The sequence below is a fragment of the Triticum urartu genome, chromosome 2 (assembly GCF_003073215.2).
Source record: "Triticum urartu cultivar G1812 chromosome 2, Tu2.1, whole genome shotgun sequence".
Lineage (NCBI taxonomy): Eukaryota > Viridiplantae > Streptophyta > Magnoliopsida > Poales > Poaceae > Triticum > Triticum urartu.
The window spans coordinates 735,589,932-735,606,226 of NC_053023.1; the positions used below are offsets into that span (position 1 = coordinate 735,589,932).

Consider the following 16,295-nt stretch of genomic DNA (forward strand, 5'->3'; position numbering starts at 1 on the left):
CTTGGCTACGTCCGTTGGGTCTACCTCCGGCACCCAGGCTTTGGAGCGGCTTAGGGCAGTTAGGGCTCCGGCTCTTGCACAAGACCGCTTGACCTCTTGGAATCTGGCGGGTAAAATAGATAGCTTCTTCAAAACGTCACTCAAGAGGTTGGGTCCTTGGTTGGCTGGGGAGATAATAGCAACCGCTCGTTGAGCCCAGTATACAGTTGCTCCACCAAGGTGTAAACCGCCTTGAGTTTTGTCACGTTGTTTTGACTCAGATTGTTACTCTGTGGACCTATGAGTATTTTAAAAAAGGTTAAGCAGGCGGCTTATATTTCTGGCAAAAATAGAGTGTAAGTAACTAATGCAAATGACTCACCAAAGATTGCGGAGACCATTTGAGACACACGGTTTTTTAAGCCGGTGAGCTCTGTCGTAACCTCCTGGAGAGCCGCCTCCGCTGTATCAGCAAGGTTTTCTCATCGGCCCAGGAATTCTTCTCCGCATCAAAACTGGTCTTCAGTTTTTCACCTTCAGAGAGGCTCAACTGGAGTTTGGAGTCAGCGTTCTTTATCTCCGCCTCTTGATCCGCCAGTCAGGTCTTTGCATCAGTTAATTGAGAGCCCAATTCAGTTAGGGCGGTCTACAAACATGCACAGGTGTGTTAAAGTTTATTTCAATAAAGGTTATCATGATTAAAGTCCTAAGTGCTTTGCAACGCAACACCACTCGGCACTTGGGGGCTAATGTCTGTCAAAGCAATTTAAAAAAATGCAAAATGGTTCTTCTATGCTTAAAGTCCCAAGTTTTTTACAAGTAACAACGCTTGGCACTTGGGGGCTAATGCATGATATTAAGAAAGTTTTTTCATGTTGAGCCGGATCACACTATTTGTTTGGACTAATTCAAGACAGTTATGAAGTCAAGTACCGGCTCATTCATGGTAAATTAAGCCGGCCCTTGGGGACTACAGGTGAAATTTATGTTGGACTTACGGAAAATCTAAGACAGAGCATCAACCTATATCACAAGTCTACAGATCATTTAGGTTCATCATAATCCGGAGACTTGGGGGCTGGCAGAGCATATGTAAGCTAGTCAAAGCCGGAGAACGTACCTCATATTTCAGTTGCAGTTGCTTGACCATCTTAATTTCCGAGTCACGGCTGGAATGCACATGACTGAGGTATCTAGACAGCACGTCACTAACATTCAGGTGAGCATAGTGAGAGACGTCAAACCGCACCTTCTGCCTTTCTAAAGCCTCTTGTTTGCACTACAAGAAAGTCGTTAATCTGTGACAGTAACTGTCCGTCACAAACATGCAAAATACTATCAAGGATGGCCGGGCGTGACGGTCCTGAAATCCGTCATGTATATCGCGTCATAATTTTCCCACCCGCCCATCCTTGACGGATTTTCATTTCCGTCATGAATTGTGACGGTCTGTTGCCGTCACCGATCTGACCCCCGGCCCGCCCAAGGCCCGATCCGCTGTGACGGACTCTTCCGTCATGGATTTACATGACGTGTAGAAAGATGAGTCCCATGTGGCATCTCCCGCAATCTAACGTGGCGCCAGCGTGGAGCTGATGTGGCGCCAGCATGGAGCTGATGTGGCGCCAGCGTGGAGCTGACGTGGCGCCATGTCAGCCGATGGCATTCGGCCCAGTGTGGTCTGGCCCATTTATTTTTGTACATCCAAGCCTATGGGCCCATTTTACTGCAGCTGGTTGGCCTGTTTGTTTTGGGTTGGTCCATAATCATTCACACTCTCGTTGGCCCATTTGCACGTGTTCAATATGCACATCAGCCCATTAAAATTATGCGGCACATGTGTTTTTTTAGCCAGAAAGTGTGTTTCGAGGCCACTTTATTCGGCCCATTAGTGTTTACTCTACCCAACCCAACCCTTCTTTGTCTCTACACAGAATCGGTTTCCAAGCCTAAGAGCTTACATCTCCAGATCCATCACAAATACAGAAAAGAGGAACAACATCCCAAATCACAGTAACATTGACCTTGCATCTCCAAATCCAAGAACAATGGAGCAGCAAAATGCAACCAGTTTGCATCCAATAGTGTGCAGTTTGCACAGCAAAATCATTACAAAATAAGAAGGTAGGTTCTAGCAGTATATCACATTCACACAGCTTCCATGTATCAAGTAGAGACGACGGCTGATCTTGGACAAACAACTTACCCTTGAGTTGATCTTGCTTGCAACTGACTTAGCAAAAAGTCTAGTTTTGCATCCATCTCATCTTGCTTCTTCCTGTTCTCCTCATCTCTCTTCCTGTGCTCCTCGTCTTGCCTGATCCTTGCTTCTTCGGACTCCTTCAACTGCTTGGTCAAGGTGTCAACAAGAGCCCGAAGCTCGACATTGCCCCTCTTTGCCAATTCTGCTTGACAGTTGCTATCGCTAGATCTCGCATGGACATGCTGGATCCCCACATGCTGAAGAAACCTTGGATTCTTAGTGTGGTTAGCAAGCACTTCAGCTACAGCCTTGGTCGTAGAGTTTGATTCTTGTCCATCTTCTGTAGGCTGAGAGGCCTTGTTTTCCCTCTCGGTCTAGCAATGCAAGCAACAAACATGGTTATAAGACGGCTTAAGCACAAGTAGAGAAGACAACATCAGCAAGCTTACATGCAACGTCTTTGTAAGGAAAGCTATCATGCATCCTTTACAACTAGACACTTGTGATAACAGTCAGATTAATCTTTTTTCTGTGCGGAGGTGATTCAAATTATTCATATATACTATCATCTACAACAAAGTGGACTATTTCCTGAATTAACTAGAAGTGAGTAATATTCAAATCAAATTATTTCTGGAAGTCAATCAATAATATATATATATATATACACACTAAAAATATAAGACACCGGGGATGGCCAAAACTACAATATATAAAGCCAAATAATAGATTAATAAAAAAATTCTGTAATTTTAGGTGGCTGATAGGCCACATGTCAAAGTGATTATGCGCTTTTATTAAAGTCATTTCATCTAGCCATATACTAAATCAAAACTGATGTTTTTCAGTCGCATCAAAACTTATCAGTTGTATGAAAATAAAAAGGGTACAATCATATAGGACAGGCTATTACAAGATAGTTAAGTGAACATGTTAACATTTTCAATTAAGATACACTGACATTTGATTATCAATTTTCAATCTGGTGGAGTAACTCAAACAATATTAGTTCTAGTACGCAAAAAGGTAAAAATTGATGGTTGGTAGTCTTTTGAAGCTGACTTACAATTGCAGCTTGGACAACATCGGTGTAGCTTTTCTTTTTCTTGCTGTAATGGCACTCCTTGAACAAATCCAATGCAGTGGGTTCTTTATCTTTGTATTTGTCTCCCTGGAAACAACAAATATGAAGGCAAGGGAGCATCATACACAGTTACTACATGGATTCAAGAGTTTACATTAACCTATGGTCAAGAATATTTCTCATGACAATGCACATCCAGAGCCACATGTTTGACTTACCAGATTATCACAGTGCACAGGGTAGCTGCGTGAGCCAGTGGTTTGGTGAAACTTAAGTTGAGCTCGATTATTTTTGTTAGTTTCACATATCCCCTACATCAAGAGACCAAATACATGTAAGGCACAATTTCTTGATTATCATGTAGAAGGCGAGAGATTGGTCTCGAGGAAGAAACATACCATCTTTTTGGGATCCTTCCAGCTTTCCACTAGCTCATTCCACTGCTCATCGGTCATCGAGGGGACAGGAGACGTTCTCATCACCAAATGGAGTGGGTGAGGGTCAAAATACTCTTTCTTGAGCCTGTATCGTTGTTGGCGAGTTGCACGTTTCAGCATTTCAGTACAAGCCTTCCTAACTGGCACAACATCAACGTCCATCTGAAACTTGTTCTAGTCCGATGAAAAAACATGTGTAAGTATCATGATTGCACAAAATTGACAAAATAGCACAAAATTGATAGTTTGATAGCCATTTGAGGGAGGAAGGCCTGGACTTTGTACTTACACCAACTTTTCCTACAAAGTTCCTGAAGATCCCATCTCGGACATGTCCATCTGGGTCCTTGTAATCCTTCCAGCGCTTAAACACGGGCATATGGTGTCTAACTGTGACGTTGCATTCAGTTGCGAACTTTGCAGCAAGAAGAGGTGCCTCCGGCCTTAACTTCCCTTCTGGAATGACAAGCGGCAGTTTGCCCTGCCGGCGTCGATTGATCCTTTCCAGACCTTTTCCCAAATTGGGGCCCCTTTCCCTTGGCTCCTCATAGGATTGTGGACCTGAAAAGAAGGTAAAATCAAGAACGGATACAATTGAACCGCAATTACACGTATAGAAGTGTACTAATAAATGGAGGACATCGTTTCAAAATGTGTAACTATAACAACAGGAAGTAAGCTCACAAAAAAAGTCAAGACAATATACTAGTAACCACATGGCAACAACAACTAAATGGAATATTGCATTATCTATCATGTTGGTGTGTTTCTGACTGTTACAAATGCACAGGTTAACTGGAACGGAAGACAAGGTTCGAGCAGATTTCAAGAAGGCACAGGTTAACTAAATTGTCCTTATTTAAATACTGTGATATTAAGAAATGAGCAATGGAGTTGTCCTTGAGAATATCATCATCCCGCAACACTGGAATGACTCATAAAAAATCATGCACACATATGGTATAAATTAAGACAGGAAGATGTATAGAACAATATATTGAACAAGAAGTTTAACTCTAATAGATGCTAGAAAGATTCAGGTTATAACATGCCTTCAGAGTTATTGTTAGGTTGGGTTTGCTGATTTGGCTGGGCACTATCACCAGTTTCGTTGGCCATCTCATTTTCGTCATCACAATGGGCAATGAGATCAGCTCCATTGGCAATCCAGTTGTCATCATCACAATGTCCAGGATCATCACCTTTTTTGAAAAAAGCATATAGTGAGAGTATGTTCATCATGGAGCTAATAGCCTAGGCTAGTAATTCAAAAGAAAAAATCATGAACATGATATGATAATAATAGTAAGGAACTTGCCTTCAACACCATGGTCATCAAAGTTGGGAACAGTTTCTTCAGCTTGGCGGACACAAGCCATGGAAGCAGTTGGCTTATGGATGACACTTGGTGTCTGCTGTTTAGGATCAGACATTTCCTCACTTTGAATACCTCCATCAGCATCTTGTGATAGAGCTTTCTTCGACCTTGTGACTCGTGGATTAGTTGGGAGGTCCGCATGAACTCTCTTAGGAGGTCGAGGCTTGACTCCACCAGGGGGCATGGCAGCAGATCTTTTCTTACTAGTTTTCTGACTAGTCTTCTTACAGTCCTGACAGATATGAAAACATGGTTTAATCAACAAACAGTAACAAAATTATGCTGCACGGCAAACAAGCAACATATCTAAGCAATGAATGACTAGATTGAGGAAATTAGCACCTTAGAGTTTGAGCTAGCAGCAGGTGTGGACTAAAGTGCTTCTGTTTCATCTACTAAACTATCATCGGATGACTCTCCTTCACTGGTATTGTCCTTGTTAGGATGGTACTCAGCTTCAGAATCATCACTACTATGCTTGGGTTTATTTTTTTCAGGTGAAATGACAGTTTTGGCTGCAAAAAATGTCGATAGTGCAGGAATTCCGAGTGCTTGCAGCCTTGAATTGTTCCTTATGCATGTTCTGATGCACGACTCCTCCAAAGGGTGCAGCGATGGTTCTAAGATGAGTGAACACATGAGCACGAATTACTATGTGTATAATCTGTAGTTAATAACAAAATACTATTTTGTGATCAAGTTTGTAACAATATGTGACCCAAATCTACACTTGACAGCACAAGACCCTTTTTTCATAGGTATGGCAAGAACTCTAATGGACCAGAATCACTAGCAACTTAAATCAAACACAAGAAAACAGCTTTTACCACACACCCATTAGACATACATATGCATGAATAGCAAATAGGCAGGCGTGGGGTGGGTTAAGAAGATTATACCTGCTGTCTTGGGTCCTCGGTGTTTCTTCGCTGCAATCTTCTTCCCCATCAGTGTGGTGCAGAGGTCCTTGAAGCGGCGCAGTATGGTCGCAGCAACGGCTTGTTCTAGGGTTTGGTGGAGCGGAGAGGAGGGGGAGGGGTTCTGGACCGGCAGTTGAGGTGGGGTAGCGACCGGCCGTGGAGGCGGAAGAGCAAGGGGAGTCGTGCTCGGGAGTGGCGCGGTGTGGTGGCGGTGGCGGCGGCTGCTTACTCTAGGGTTTGGTGGAGGCGGATGGTGGGGGAGAGGGGGTCTTGACCGGCAGTGGAAGAGCAAGGGGAGGGAGGGGATCCGTGCTCTGCAGTGGAGGTGGACGAGGAATGGAAGATGGGCTCGGCGGTGGAGGAGGTGAAGCCGTGGTCGGCGGCGGAAGAGGAAGGGGAATAGGATGGAGGGGATTTGGCGATACAGGGGGAGGGAGGGGATTTGGCTGGTCGTGCGGTGGGGGTTAGGCATTTGTGTGTGTCAAATTACTAATAGGCCCTTCATCTGGTACTGGTGGATGAATGCATATGTGTAATTTTGGGGAACATTGCTAGGCAATAGCGTCAATTCGCGTTGCGTTATTTTTTTCTTGGCGCGGTCGCGCGGCTGGAGCGAAAACTGTAACGTGCGTGCGCGCGCTTTTTGCCGCCGAGCCAAATTTAGAACATTCTAGAGCATATAACACAAGATTATTATTTGTTGTTGTAATTAGTAAGACATATATTTAATTATGCACTATTATTAGGAAATAATTACTAGAATGAGCAAGACATATGCACCAACTTTTTTACAAACCATAGGGGAAAAGATGACATAGTTTAAAAAACGAACCGGACCGGCGGCCTCACCGGTTCGATTATCAGTTTGGTTTTTTAAATTATGAGCGCGGGGACTACCAACTCCAATAAACTTGGTTACAAACGCACCTCGACGTGAAAAAGCCTTTGTATCATCGAAACAAACAACTTGCTGATTTGGCCATCTCCATCTGAGTTGATCACATGGGGGTGCAGGACGTCGATACGCGTCGACCGATGGGCGGCATGGGCTCCAGGGTGGACGGATGGAGAGCTCGCGAACGGAGCACGTGCTCTTGGAGGCTTTCAGGGGAGCCCGCGTTCGGTGTTGAGGAAGACGAGTTCCCGCTCGCTAGCGCCGGGGAGTCGATTGGAGGAATCGGACGACCATGTGACTCTGCAGGACCCGTGGACGTCCTATGAAATTGGAAGCTTGAGCATGGATGCCTGATCTGTCAATTTCTGATACGACTGCATGCCACATTCAGCCATGAGAACAGCTCACTCATGCTCCTCAGGGTTTCAACCAAACAACCCCTATGTACTGATTGCTACTATTTGGTTTACGAAAAAGGGTTTCCCCTGCTTTATATTATAAAGCACCAACACAACATCGAAGCATCCAAAACAAACGCACACCACACAGACCCAAGGGAAGATACATGAATGCCGGGCACCGATACACAACCTCAACAACACCCGAGCGTCCATGGGTGCATGCCCGCACCACCACCATGCCGCCCGATTGCTACTATTTGGCGCAACCTTATCAGTGGATCCTATTTGTATCTTGTGCTATCGGACAGGGAAGGAAGCCTGTGACATATGCTATCGAGGAATGTGCTATTTGGCACATATTGGTGCCGAATACAATTCAAATGGTGAGGGGAGTCCACGGCATCGAGTGTCTGGTTATAATAGGTCGGCCCATCTAGCTTCACCCCTCTTCGGTTTTGTGAAGCTTCTGTGGATTTTGGTTGGTTCTTTGTTTTCTTTTGTTTCCTCTTTTTCCTTCATGTTTCTCATTTTTTTAAATTCATGAACATTTTGAAATTTGTGAACGTTTTTAATTCATGATGTTTTTCAAAATTCGTGATATTTTTTTAAATCCATGAACTTTTCAACGTTATGCTTTTTTCGAATCATCAAACATTTTTCCAATTCATGTACCTTTTAAAAAAAATTGAGAACATTTTTAATTTTCTTAACAAATTTTTAATCGGTGAACGTTCTAACAATTTGCGAACTTTTTACTTCAACATGTTTTGTGTACAGGCAGATTTACGTTTTTAATTTTCTAAAAATTTGAGAACATTTTTAATTTTCTAAAATGACCAGAATTACGTTTTGGAAGATGGCATCTAAACTAGATACAACAAACTTGATTTTAGGCCATATTATGAACATACATGAGCCATATGAATTTCAGAAATAATTTGTGTACCTGAATAGCCAATGACAGCACACAAATGCCATCCTCACAACAGCCAGTACAGAGATAATATATTGTCAGGCATACAAGAAGGATTACAACCACGGTGACTTCGTTAACACACTGACAGACTATAACTCTGATATGGATCACAACAAGGATCAGCGGTCATTGGCCAATCAAGGCAAACAAAATATAACTCCAAATACAACTCTGATACGGGTCACAACAAGGATCAGCGGTCATTGGCCTATCAAGGCAAACAAAATATAACTCCAGATACAACTCTGTTACGGATCACAAGAAGAATCACCGGTCATTGCCGTATCAAGGCAAACAAAATAAAACTCCAGATACTACCATTGTAGATGACAGGAGCCAAAAGCACTGTACAGACCAACTTAAGCTTGCAGCACAACCTTTTTTCAGCATCTCCTTCTCAGCCTTGTCAACAACGCTTGTCGAATATTTCAAATTTAGAAGTGCATTCAAACTGTACATATGCAAAAAGAGACGATGTACTGAACTAAACAAACTTGTAGTGCATAAACACCTCAGTCTCCCATGTACTATATTGAACAAGCATGTAGTGTGTAAACAGCAACAGGATATTGCAGTAGCAAAGGAAAAAATTATGCAACAAGAATGAAGATAGTACCTTCTACACTAAAACATCTACTCGTCATCGCTGTCGACATCCATTGTGGCACCTCCTTCGTCTTCACTGCAATACTCCAAACCTGTGTCATCTTCTTCATCTTCATCGCCACCTTCATACACTTTTGTGGATTTTTCTTTCATCAAACGAGCAACGACATCAGCTTCAAAAGTAATGCCTTGCTCATCATCTCTATGCAAAGGCTTCTCAGATGTATGGTCAGAAACTGATGTTCTCCTATCCTCCTCTTCACAACACTCCTCCTCTTGATATGCAGGACCACTAAAAGGTACACCCTCAGTTTCACTAATATTGAACAGATGCCTATGGTCGAATGTTTGCACAACTTGCCAATTTTTCCCATACTTCGTGTCCGGCAAATAAAAGACCTTACTAGCCTGAGTAGCCAGAATCAAAGAATCGTCCTTGTACCACAAACTTCCAACATGTATGCTTTTGAAAAAACCATCATTTTTAAGTTCAGTCTTCTTTCCATCAAGTTTAAACCAGTCACATTTAAACAAAACAACTGACCTATCTTTCAAGTTATAATCTAACTGAATGATCTCTTTCAAGGTTCCATAAAAATCTATGACCTTACGGTCATGTTCACCTTCGGTCATGACTCCACTGTTCTGCGTCCTCTTGTTGCTATCACGAGCAACAGTGCTAAATCTAATCCCATTCACTATGCACGATGAGAATTTCCGGACTCTCCGATCAGGACCACATGCCAAGGAAAATAGATCTTCATCTACCTCTTCGCCAACCTCATCTCGCAGCCTCATCATCTGCAACAGCACACAAACACATACATTAGAATCTGCAGTGAAATTTGACAACCAAAGATTATAACTAGACGTGAATGAAAACTAACATAGTTCCCGAACCATGTCTGAAATTTTTGTTGAAGCTCTTTATCACTGTCCGGCAACCGTTTTCTCTTTAACTCATCTCTGAACATACTGTAAAATAAAACAAATTAGTCTCGAGATCACATATGTACAACACAATGCAACAAGCACAAGTTTCAAAAGTGACAACGTACTCGATATATTTCTTAGCTTGATCACAATTGTTCAACACATACCACACCATCTGGTCAAAATCTTTTTGCTCATGCACATATTCATAGTCATATCCTGAAGTAAAATTAACTCCATGCCCAAAAACGTCAACACCATAGGCTTCTTCATCTGAATAACCTATATTTCTTGGTTTCCGATTAAATATTGTTTCAACATCATCCATGTACCTGGAGCAAAATGTCAGGCATTCATCTGCAATATATGCCTCAGCAATCGAACCTTCTGGTCGCGCCCTATTCCTCACATAGCGCTTTAAAGTATATAGCCTTCTTTCAACTGGGTACATCCACCCATATTGTACGGGACCTCGAAGCAATGCCTCTTCAGGTAAATGTACGGCAAGGTGCACCATCACATCAAAGAATGCAGGCGGGAAAATTTTCTCAAGCTTGCACAATATTACAGGGATTTCCTTCTTCATTTCAGCCAAGACATCCCTATTAAGAGTTTTGCTGCACAGTTCTCTGAAAAACTTGCCTAACTCAGCTATTGCTTCATATATATCACTGTCCAAAAATCCTCTCATGCCAGCAGGTAAGATTCTCTGCAGAAGAATGTGACAATCATGTGTTTTCAGGCCTTGTACCTTGGTTCCATCAGCACTTGTGCATCTTGAGATGTTGGAAGCAAACCCATCTGGAAACTTTAACTCTCGTAAAAATTGACAAAATGCAACAACTTGTTCTTTGGACAAGGTATATCGGGCCCGAGGCATCACATATGAGTCTCCCTCCTTCCTCAATTACAACTCCTCTTTAATATTCAAATCTTTGAGATCAATCCTAGCATTAAGTGTGTCCTTTGTCTTACCCTCCAGATTCAGAATTGTCCCAACGAGGTTTTCACAAATGTTTTTCTCAATATGCATGACATCAAGATTGTGTCTCAGCTTCAACTTTGCCCAATACTTCAAATCCCACAAACAAACCCGCCGGCCCCAAATTGGCACATGATCCTTCTTGCTGCCCAAGTCAGAACGCTTCCTTTTTCTACTTTCTTGTTGTCTCCCAGGTCTAACCTTCTCCAATTCTGCTTGCAACTCTTTCTCAGAGAATTTACCTGGCTCATCATTGCTTTCATGAAGACCAACAAATTCATTGTTTCTCCGCAAACGATGACCCCTTGGAAGGAAACGATAGTGACCAATATACCCAATTTTACTCCTTAGGCTGTAAGAAAGTGGGTGTTTGTCACAATGAATACATGCACAATAGCCTCTTGTGGTACGCCCTGAAAGAGTGCTCAGAGCTGGGTAATCGTGAATGCACCATAGAACTACAGCATGAAGATCAAACATTTTTCCACTAAGAGCATCATATGTACGTACACCCTCCCAGAGCTCAAGTAATTCTTCCACAAGTGGTTGTAGAAAGACATCGAAGTGCTTGCCAGGTGATTTGGGACCTGGAATCAGCAGAGCCATCATAAAATTTGACTGATCCATGCATGCCCAAGGTGGAAGGTTGTATGGTATAACAAATACAGGCCACATACTATAGGTTGTGTTAAAATTTCCAAAAGGATTGAACCCATCAGTGGCAATGCCAAGCCTAAAGTTTCTGACATCTTTTGCAAATTCTGGAAATTTTTCATCGAAATCTTTCCATGCATCACCGTCTTTTGGATGACTCAGTTCCTTCTCATTGGGCTGCCTCTTTAGCTCATGCCATTGTGCTTCTTCTGCGCCTTTTTTGGAAAGAAACATCCTCTTTAGCCTAGGCACCAATGGAAAATGCCTCAACACTTTCTGTGGAATCTTCTTTCTAGCAGGGTCTTTCCACCTTGATAGGCCACAAACTGGGCAATTGTCATGATTGGCATATTGCTTTCTGAACAGAATGCAATTATTGAAGCACACATGTATAGACTCATACCCAAGGCCTAATTCCTTTAGAAGGTTCTTTGCTTCCTTATACGATTTTGGGAGCGTATTGGGTTCAGGGAATGCTTCAGCTAATAGCTTCAAAATTTCAGTAAATGCACTATTCGGGATCCTATGGTATGACTTCAAGTGAAGAAGCTTTACCACAAAGGAGAACCTTGAAAACTTGGTACAACCATGATAAAGCTGCCATTTTGCCTCCTTCATCACATCCTTCAAAAAAGACTCATTCTCAGAAGGGTTTCCACCATTGTTAGCATCTTGATTTTCAGTTTCACTCTGAGCTTGTTCTACTGCTGTGCGTAGGTCTTCAAACATCTCTTCAAATCGGTCAGCGCCGTTGTCACCATCCTCGGTGCCATGCACATCAACAGGATGTTCAATAACATCTACATCAAAGTCTTCTCCATGATATATCCAACGAGTATATGTACTTTCCATGCCATACATCAATATGTGCGTGTTCACAACGGTCTGATGCTGGTACTTATGATTAAGGCATTCTCTACATGGGCAAAGTATTTTATCATCCTCGCTGAATTTCTCTTGAATGAAGTTCATAAATTCTTTGACACCTTCAGTGTACTCACGGGAAAACAATGTACCATGAATCCAACGTCTATCCATCTGCATTGCAGAAAAAGAACCAATTCAATCAAAGGTTTACCCCGGCCATCAAATCAACATGTACAGTATACCAAACTAAAATATGTTCAGATTTAAAATTATACTGCTTCGCACTATAGTGAACACAGTTCATCAAAAGATTTTTTTTTCTTTCGTTGTGACAAAGGAACATACACCAGTTGACAAAATATTTCACTGATTATTCGACATTAAAGAGGTCTACAAATCAATACAAATCCGTAGCACACATTTACTAGTATGAGCTTGCCTACAAAATCTACGACTACTAGTATGTGAATAAGACAATGCATCGATTGATGCCAACTCAATATGTATGTGGATGAATGCACCCTGAAAAACATAATGTACATGGTTCACGTGTCACATCTATGGTGTCATGAAAACAAGAAAAATGGAACTAAAATCCCAAATGCTAACTACACTGAGATGGTATTTTCTGAATATGTATCTGCATCCATCAACACATTCATTAATTGGGTAATCTAACTACCTCAAATAACACACCATTAAACCTAAAGGGAAGAGGTTCACCCCAAATTCAGAAGGGGAAAATTGCAAAGCACAGTATTTAGTCAACAAATTCTGAAGGAGAGAGATGATTTCTGCTGGAGGCATACCGTTCGCTCCTGGCTGAGGTTGATGTTGGGAAAGAACGAGGGAGTTTCCAGTGCAGCAACTACGGGCGGCGACTGGCTCATCTGTGAGGCAATGGTGGGCGGCGGCTGCCTCGTGGGCACGGCAATGGCGGGCGGAGGCTGCCTCGTCGGTGCAGCAAGGGCGCACGGCGGCGATGCAAGAGGCCGACGGCGTCGTGAAGATGGCGCTGAGACGGACCACCCCGCCGAATCTAACCACCCTCGCCCGGGCAGTCAGCGGCGGCACTGGCAGCGGCAGCTGCGCCGGCCGATGGGATCTGGGGGATGTAAGAATCGGGGAAAAGAAATACCTAAGTCTCAACAGTTTTTTGTTACGGGAAGCAACATAATCCAAAATACCCTGTCATGTGGGGCATACAATGGCACCCACGTATAATCACACTTTTATTTTTTTGGGCAAAACCTATGGTCCGACCGACATGTGGGCCAAAGAAGGGGCAGACATGCCACATCAGCCGGAGCACAATCGGTGACGGTCTGGATGGTGTATATTAAAAAAAGTGATTGGCCTGACTGAGCCCGCTTGGTCGGTTCATGACAGTTTCCGTGACGACAGCCCAACGTCCGTCATGAAGGGCCTGCTATTTTTAGGCCCAACCACGGGTTACTAATCAGTGACGGTATTCATGACGAGGCAAGAAAAGCCGTCATAATCTGTGACAGATTCCAGGAACGTCAGCAGTAATCTGTCATGGATTACCAAGTTTCTTGTAGTGTTGGCAGAGTGACGGGCTAGTACAGTTGGGTTGCCCGGCTCAACGAATCGACTACCAGTAATTAAGACATCATTATTAGAAGTCGTCGACGGGTTAGCTGAGCTAGACGGTCCGACGGTGGATGGATTGAGAATGGTCTCATCAGCTGATGGCTCAGGAAAGTCGGGTTGAATGTGGACAGCAGGGTCTTGGTGCTTCAGATTGTTCAGGAGGAGTTGGTATTGCCGGTTCAGGAGCAGGGTCTTCCTCCGGTTAGCCACCTTGGCTTTCTTGGACTTTGCTTGACCGCTAAGAAGGATTTCATGAGTTAGTATAATGATGCAGACTTAAAGATGCAGAAGAACGATAATTTTCCTTACCCAGGGGCAGTCTTGAAAGCCGGGAATTGAGTTTGTGAAAAATCGCGAGAAGAGCGAGAAACCTCCTGCAAAAGTAAGATAAAGTTAAGAGAGTAAGGAAATAGATTCATTGATAAAAGCAAGAGACAAAGGTGAAAGAAACTTCTTTCTGGCGTTTTCGAGGAGTTTTTGGTAAGCTGGAGGGTAGTTCATTGTCGTCATTGGTCCGGGCCTAGCGGCGGCTCTCATGTTGCTGCTTTTTCAAAAGAAAATGAGGATCCAAATAAGCCAAAGGGTGTGAAAACCTTACTTTTCGGGTTACCAGTCGAGGTTTCGGTCTTGGCAAAGGTTCTAAGTCAGAGGAAATAGTTACCTCTTCTTCTACTGCCTGGCTAGCCCCCATGTCGTCCTGGCAATAGTCATTGTCAATAAGGTTGTTAAAAAATAGGCCAAGGGAGTCAAGGGCTACCTTCGACTCAGAAAGATCATCCAGCTTGAACATATCCGAAGCAGTCTTTTTCTTCTTGGACTTTCGGGTTGTCTTCCTGGCGGCTATGGCAGCGACTTTAACCTTCTTGGCGGCTTCATGATCATATTTGGCCTTCCAGAAGTCAGATTTGGCCTATAGGCAAATAACAGGTTAAAAGTCATGCAAGTATTTAACTACTGAAGAAAAAAGGAGGTCAAGGGGATTCACCTCTGGTGTCGGGTTAAGTTTGCAAAACGGATTTAATCCAACCTTACTGCAGTCCTCGTATTTTCCGTTCACGAGGATGGTTGACATTGCAACAATGTCCTCTTCAGTCAGTTGTACAGAGCTATGACGCAGAGGGTCATTTGGGCCTCCGCCGTATTTATACATCAAGTTGGACCGGCGGCTCAGAGGAATGACCCGCCATGCGATCCAACAATGGATCAGATCAACTCCGGTTAGGTCGTTTCCCAATAAGGCTTGAATCCTTTTGATGGAGGGGATAAGCTTCTTACGCTCAGCAGCAGTCAGCTTGTCAGGGAGCACAAACTTAGAGTCAAGACACTCCACGCGATAACCCGACAGTGGTTTTTCGTCAGCTGGCGATGTGTCTTTGCAGTAAAACCAAGTTCGGTTCCAATCCTTGGGATGGCTTGGTAAGACTACTAAGGGAAAGACAGCACCATGTCGGTGCCGAATCAAAATTCCACCAAGTTCCAAGCTAGGGCCGTTGGTGCATTCATTTTGGCGGTTCGGATAGAAATACTCTCTGAAGAGTTCAATGGTCGGTTCTTCTTGAAGATAAACCTCACAGAGAACTTGAAAATTGCAAATGTTGGATATGGAGTTGGGTCCAAGATCTTGTGGATGAAGCTTGAAGAAATGCAGAACGTCTCTGAAAAACTTTGAGCTGGGTGGTGAAAAACCCCGATTCATGTGATCAGTAAAAATGATGACTTCACCGTCTTTGGGGTGAGGCCGTTCTTCGGCTGGGTCAGGAGCACGATAGGACATAATATTCATCTCCGGCAAATATCCGATGGTGACAAAATCTTTCAAAGTGTCATTAGTAACTGTGGAAGGGACCCAGTTGTAGACTGTTGGCGCTTTTGACGGCATGATGAAAAAGGACAATCTGAAAAGAAAGTAATTTGCCGGTTCAAATTAATTGATGGAGTTACATGTTAATGATTATAGTATAGATGCATAATGGCGGCTTAAGTAAGGGCTAATGATATATAAAGGAAAAATGAGACGGCATGATAAGCCGCCATGACTAAAGATATTCAAAGGTTGCCTGAGTCAGAATTGGCTAAGTGCTAAGATAAACAAGTTTCACAAGTTGTTGCTATTATTTTGGATCAAGATGGTTCAAAAAAGGAAAATAAATCTAGACTTAAAAACCAGCACAGAGGAGTCCATCAGTTCTAAGGAGGCCTTTGTACGAGAAAAAGGGATCGGCTAGTGTCTGGCATGGATGCAAAACAACTACCGCATGAGTTCTATACTTCCTTTAGATCAAAGGAGGATGCGGTGGAGAAACTACAAAGAAACCGCGACGAACGGTGAAGAACATATAAGAAACTCGCAAACCCTAAATGCAGAT

The 16,295-nt window shown here is 43.1% G+C and overlaps 1 protein-coding gene across 1 annotated transcript; it reads right to left on the reverse strand.

The window, feature by feature from the left end:
- Positions 1 to 577: 577 nt before the first annotated feature.
- Positions 578 to 5,265, reverse strand: LOC125538377. The gene is made up of 10 exons (XM_048701632.1): positions 5,022 to 5,265; positions 4,756 to 4,905; positions 3,993 to 4,264; positions 3,665 to 3,877; positions 3,485 to 3,577; positions 3,249 to 3,353; positions 2,186 to 2,556; positions 1,941 to 2,010; positions 1,100 to 1,258; positions 578 to 625 (listed from the first exon to the last, which is right to left on the reverse strand). The coding sequence occupies exons 1-10, from the start codon at positions 5,263 to 5,265 to the stop codon at positions 578 to 580; spliced, it is 1,725 nt and encodes a 574-aa protein (XP_048557589.1).
- Between the last annotated feature and the right edge of the window lie 11,030 nt (positions 5,266 to 16,295).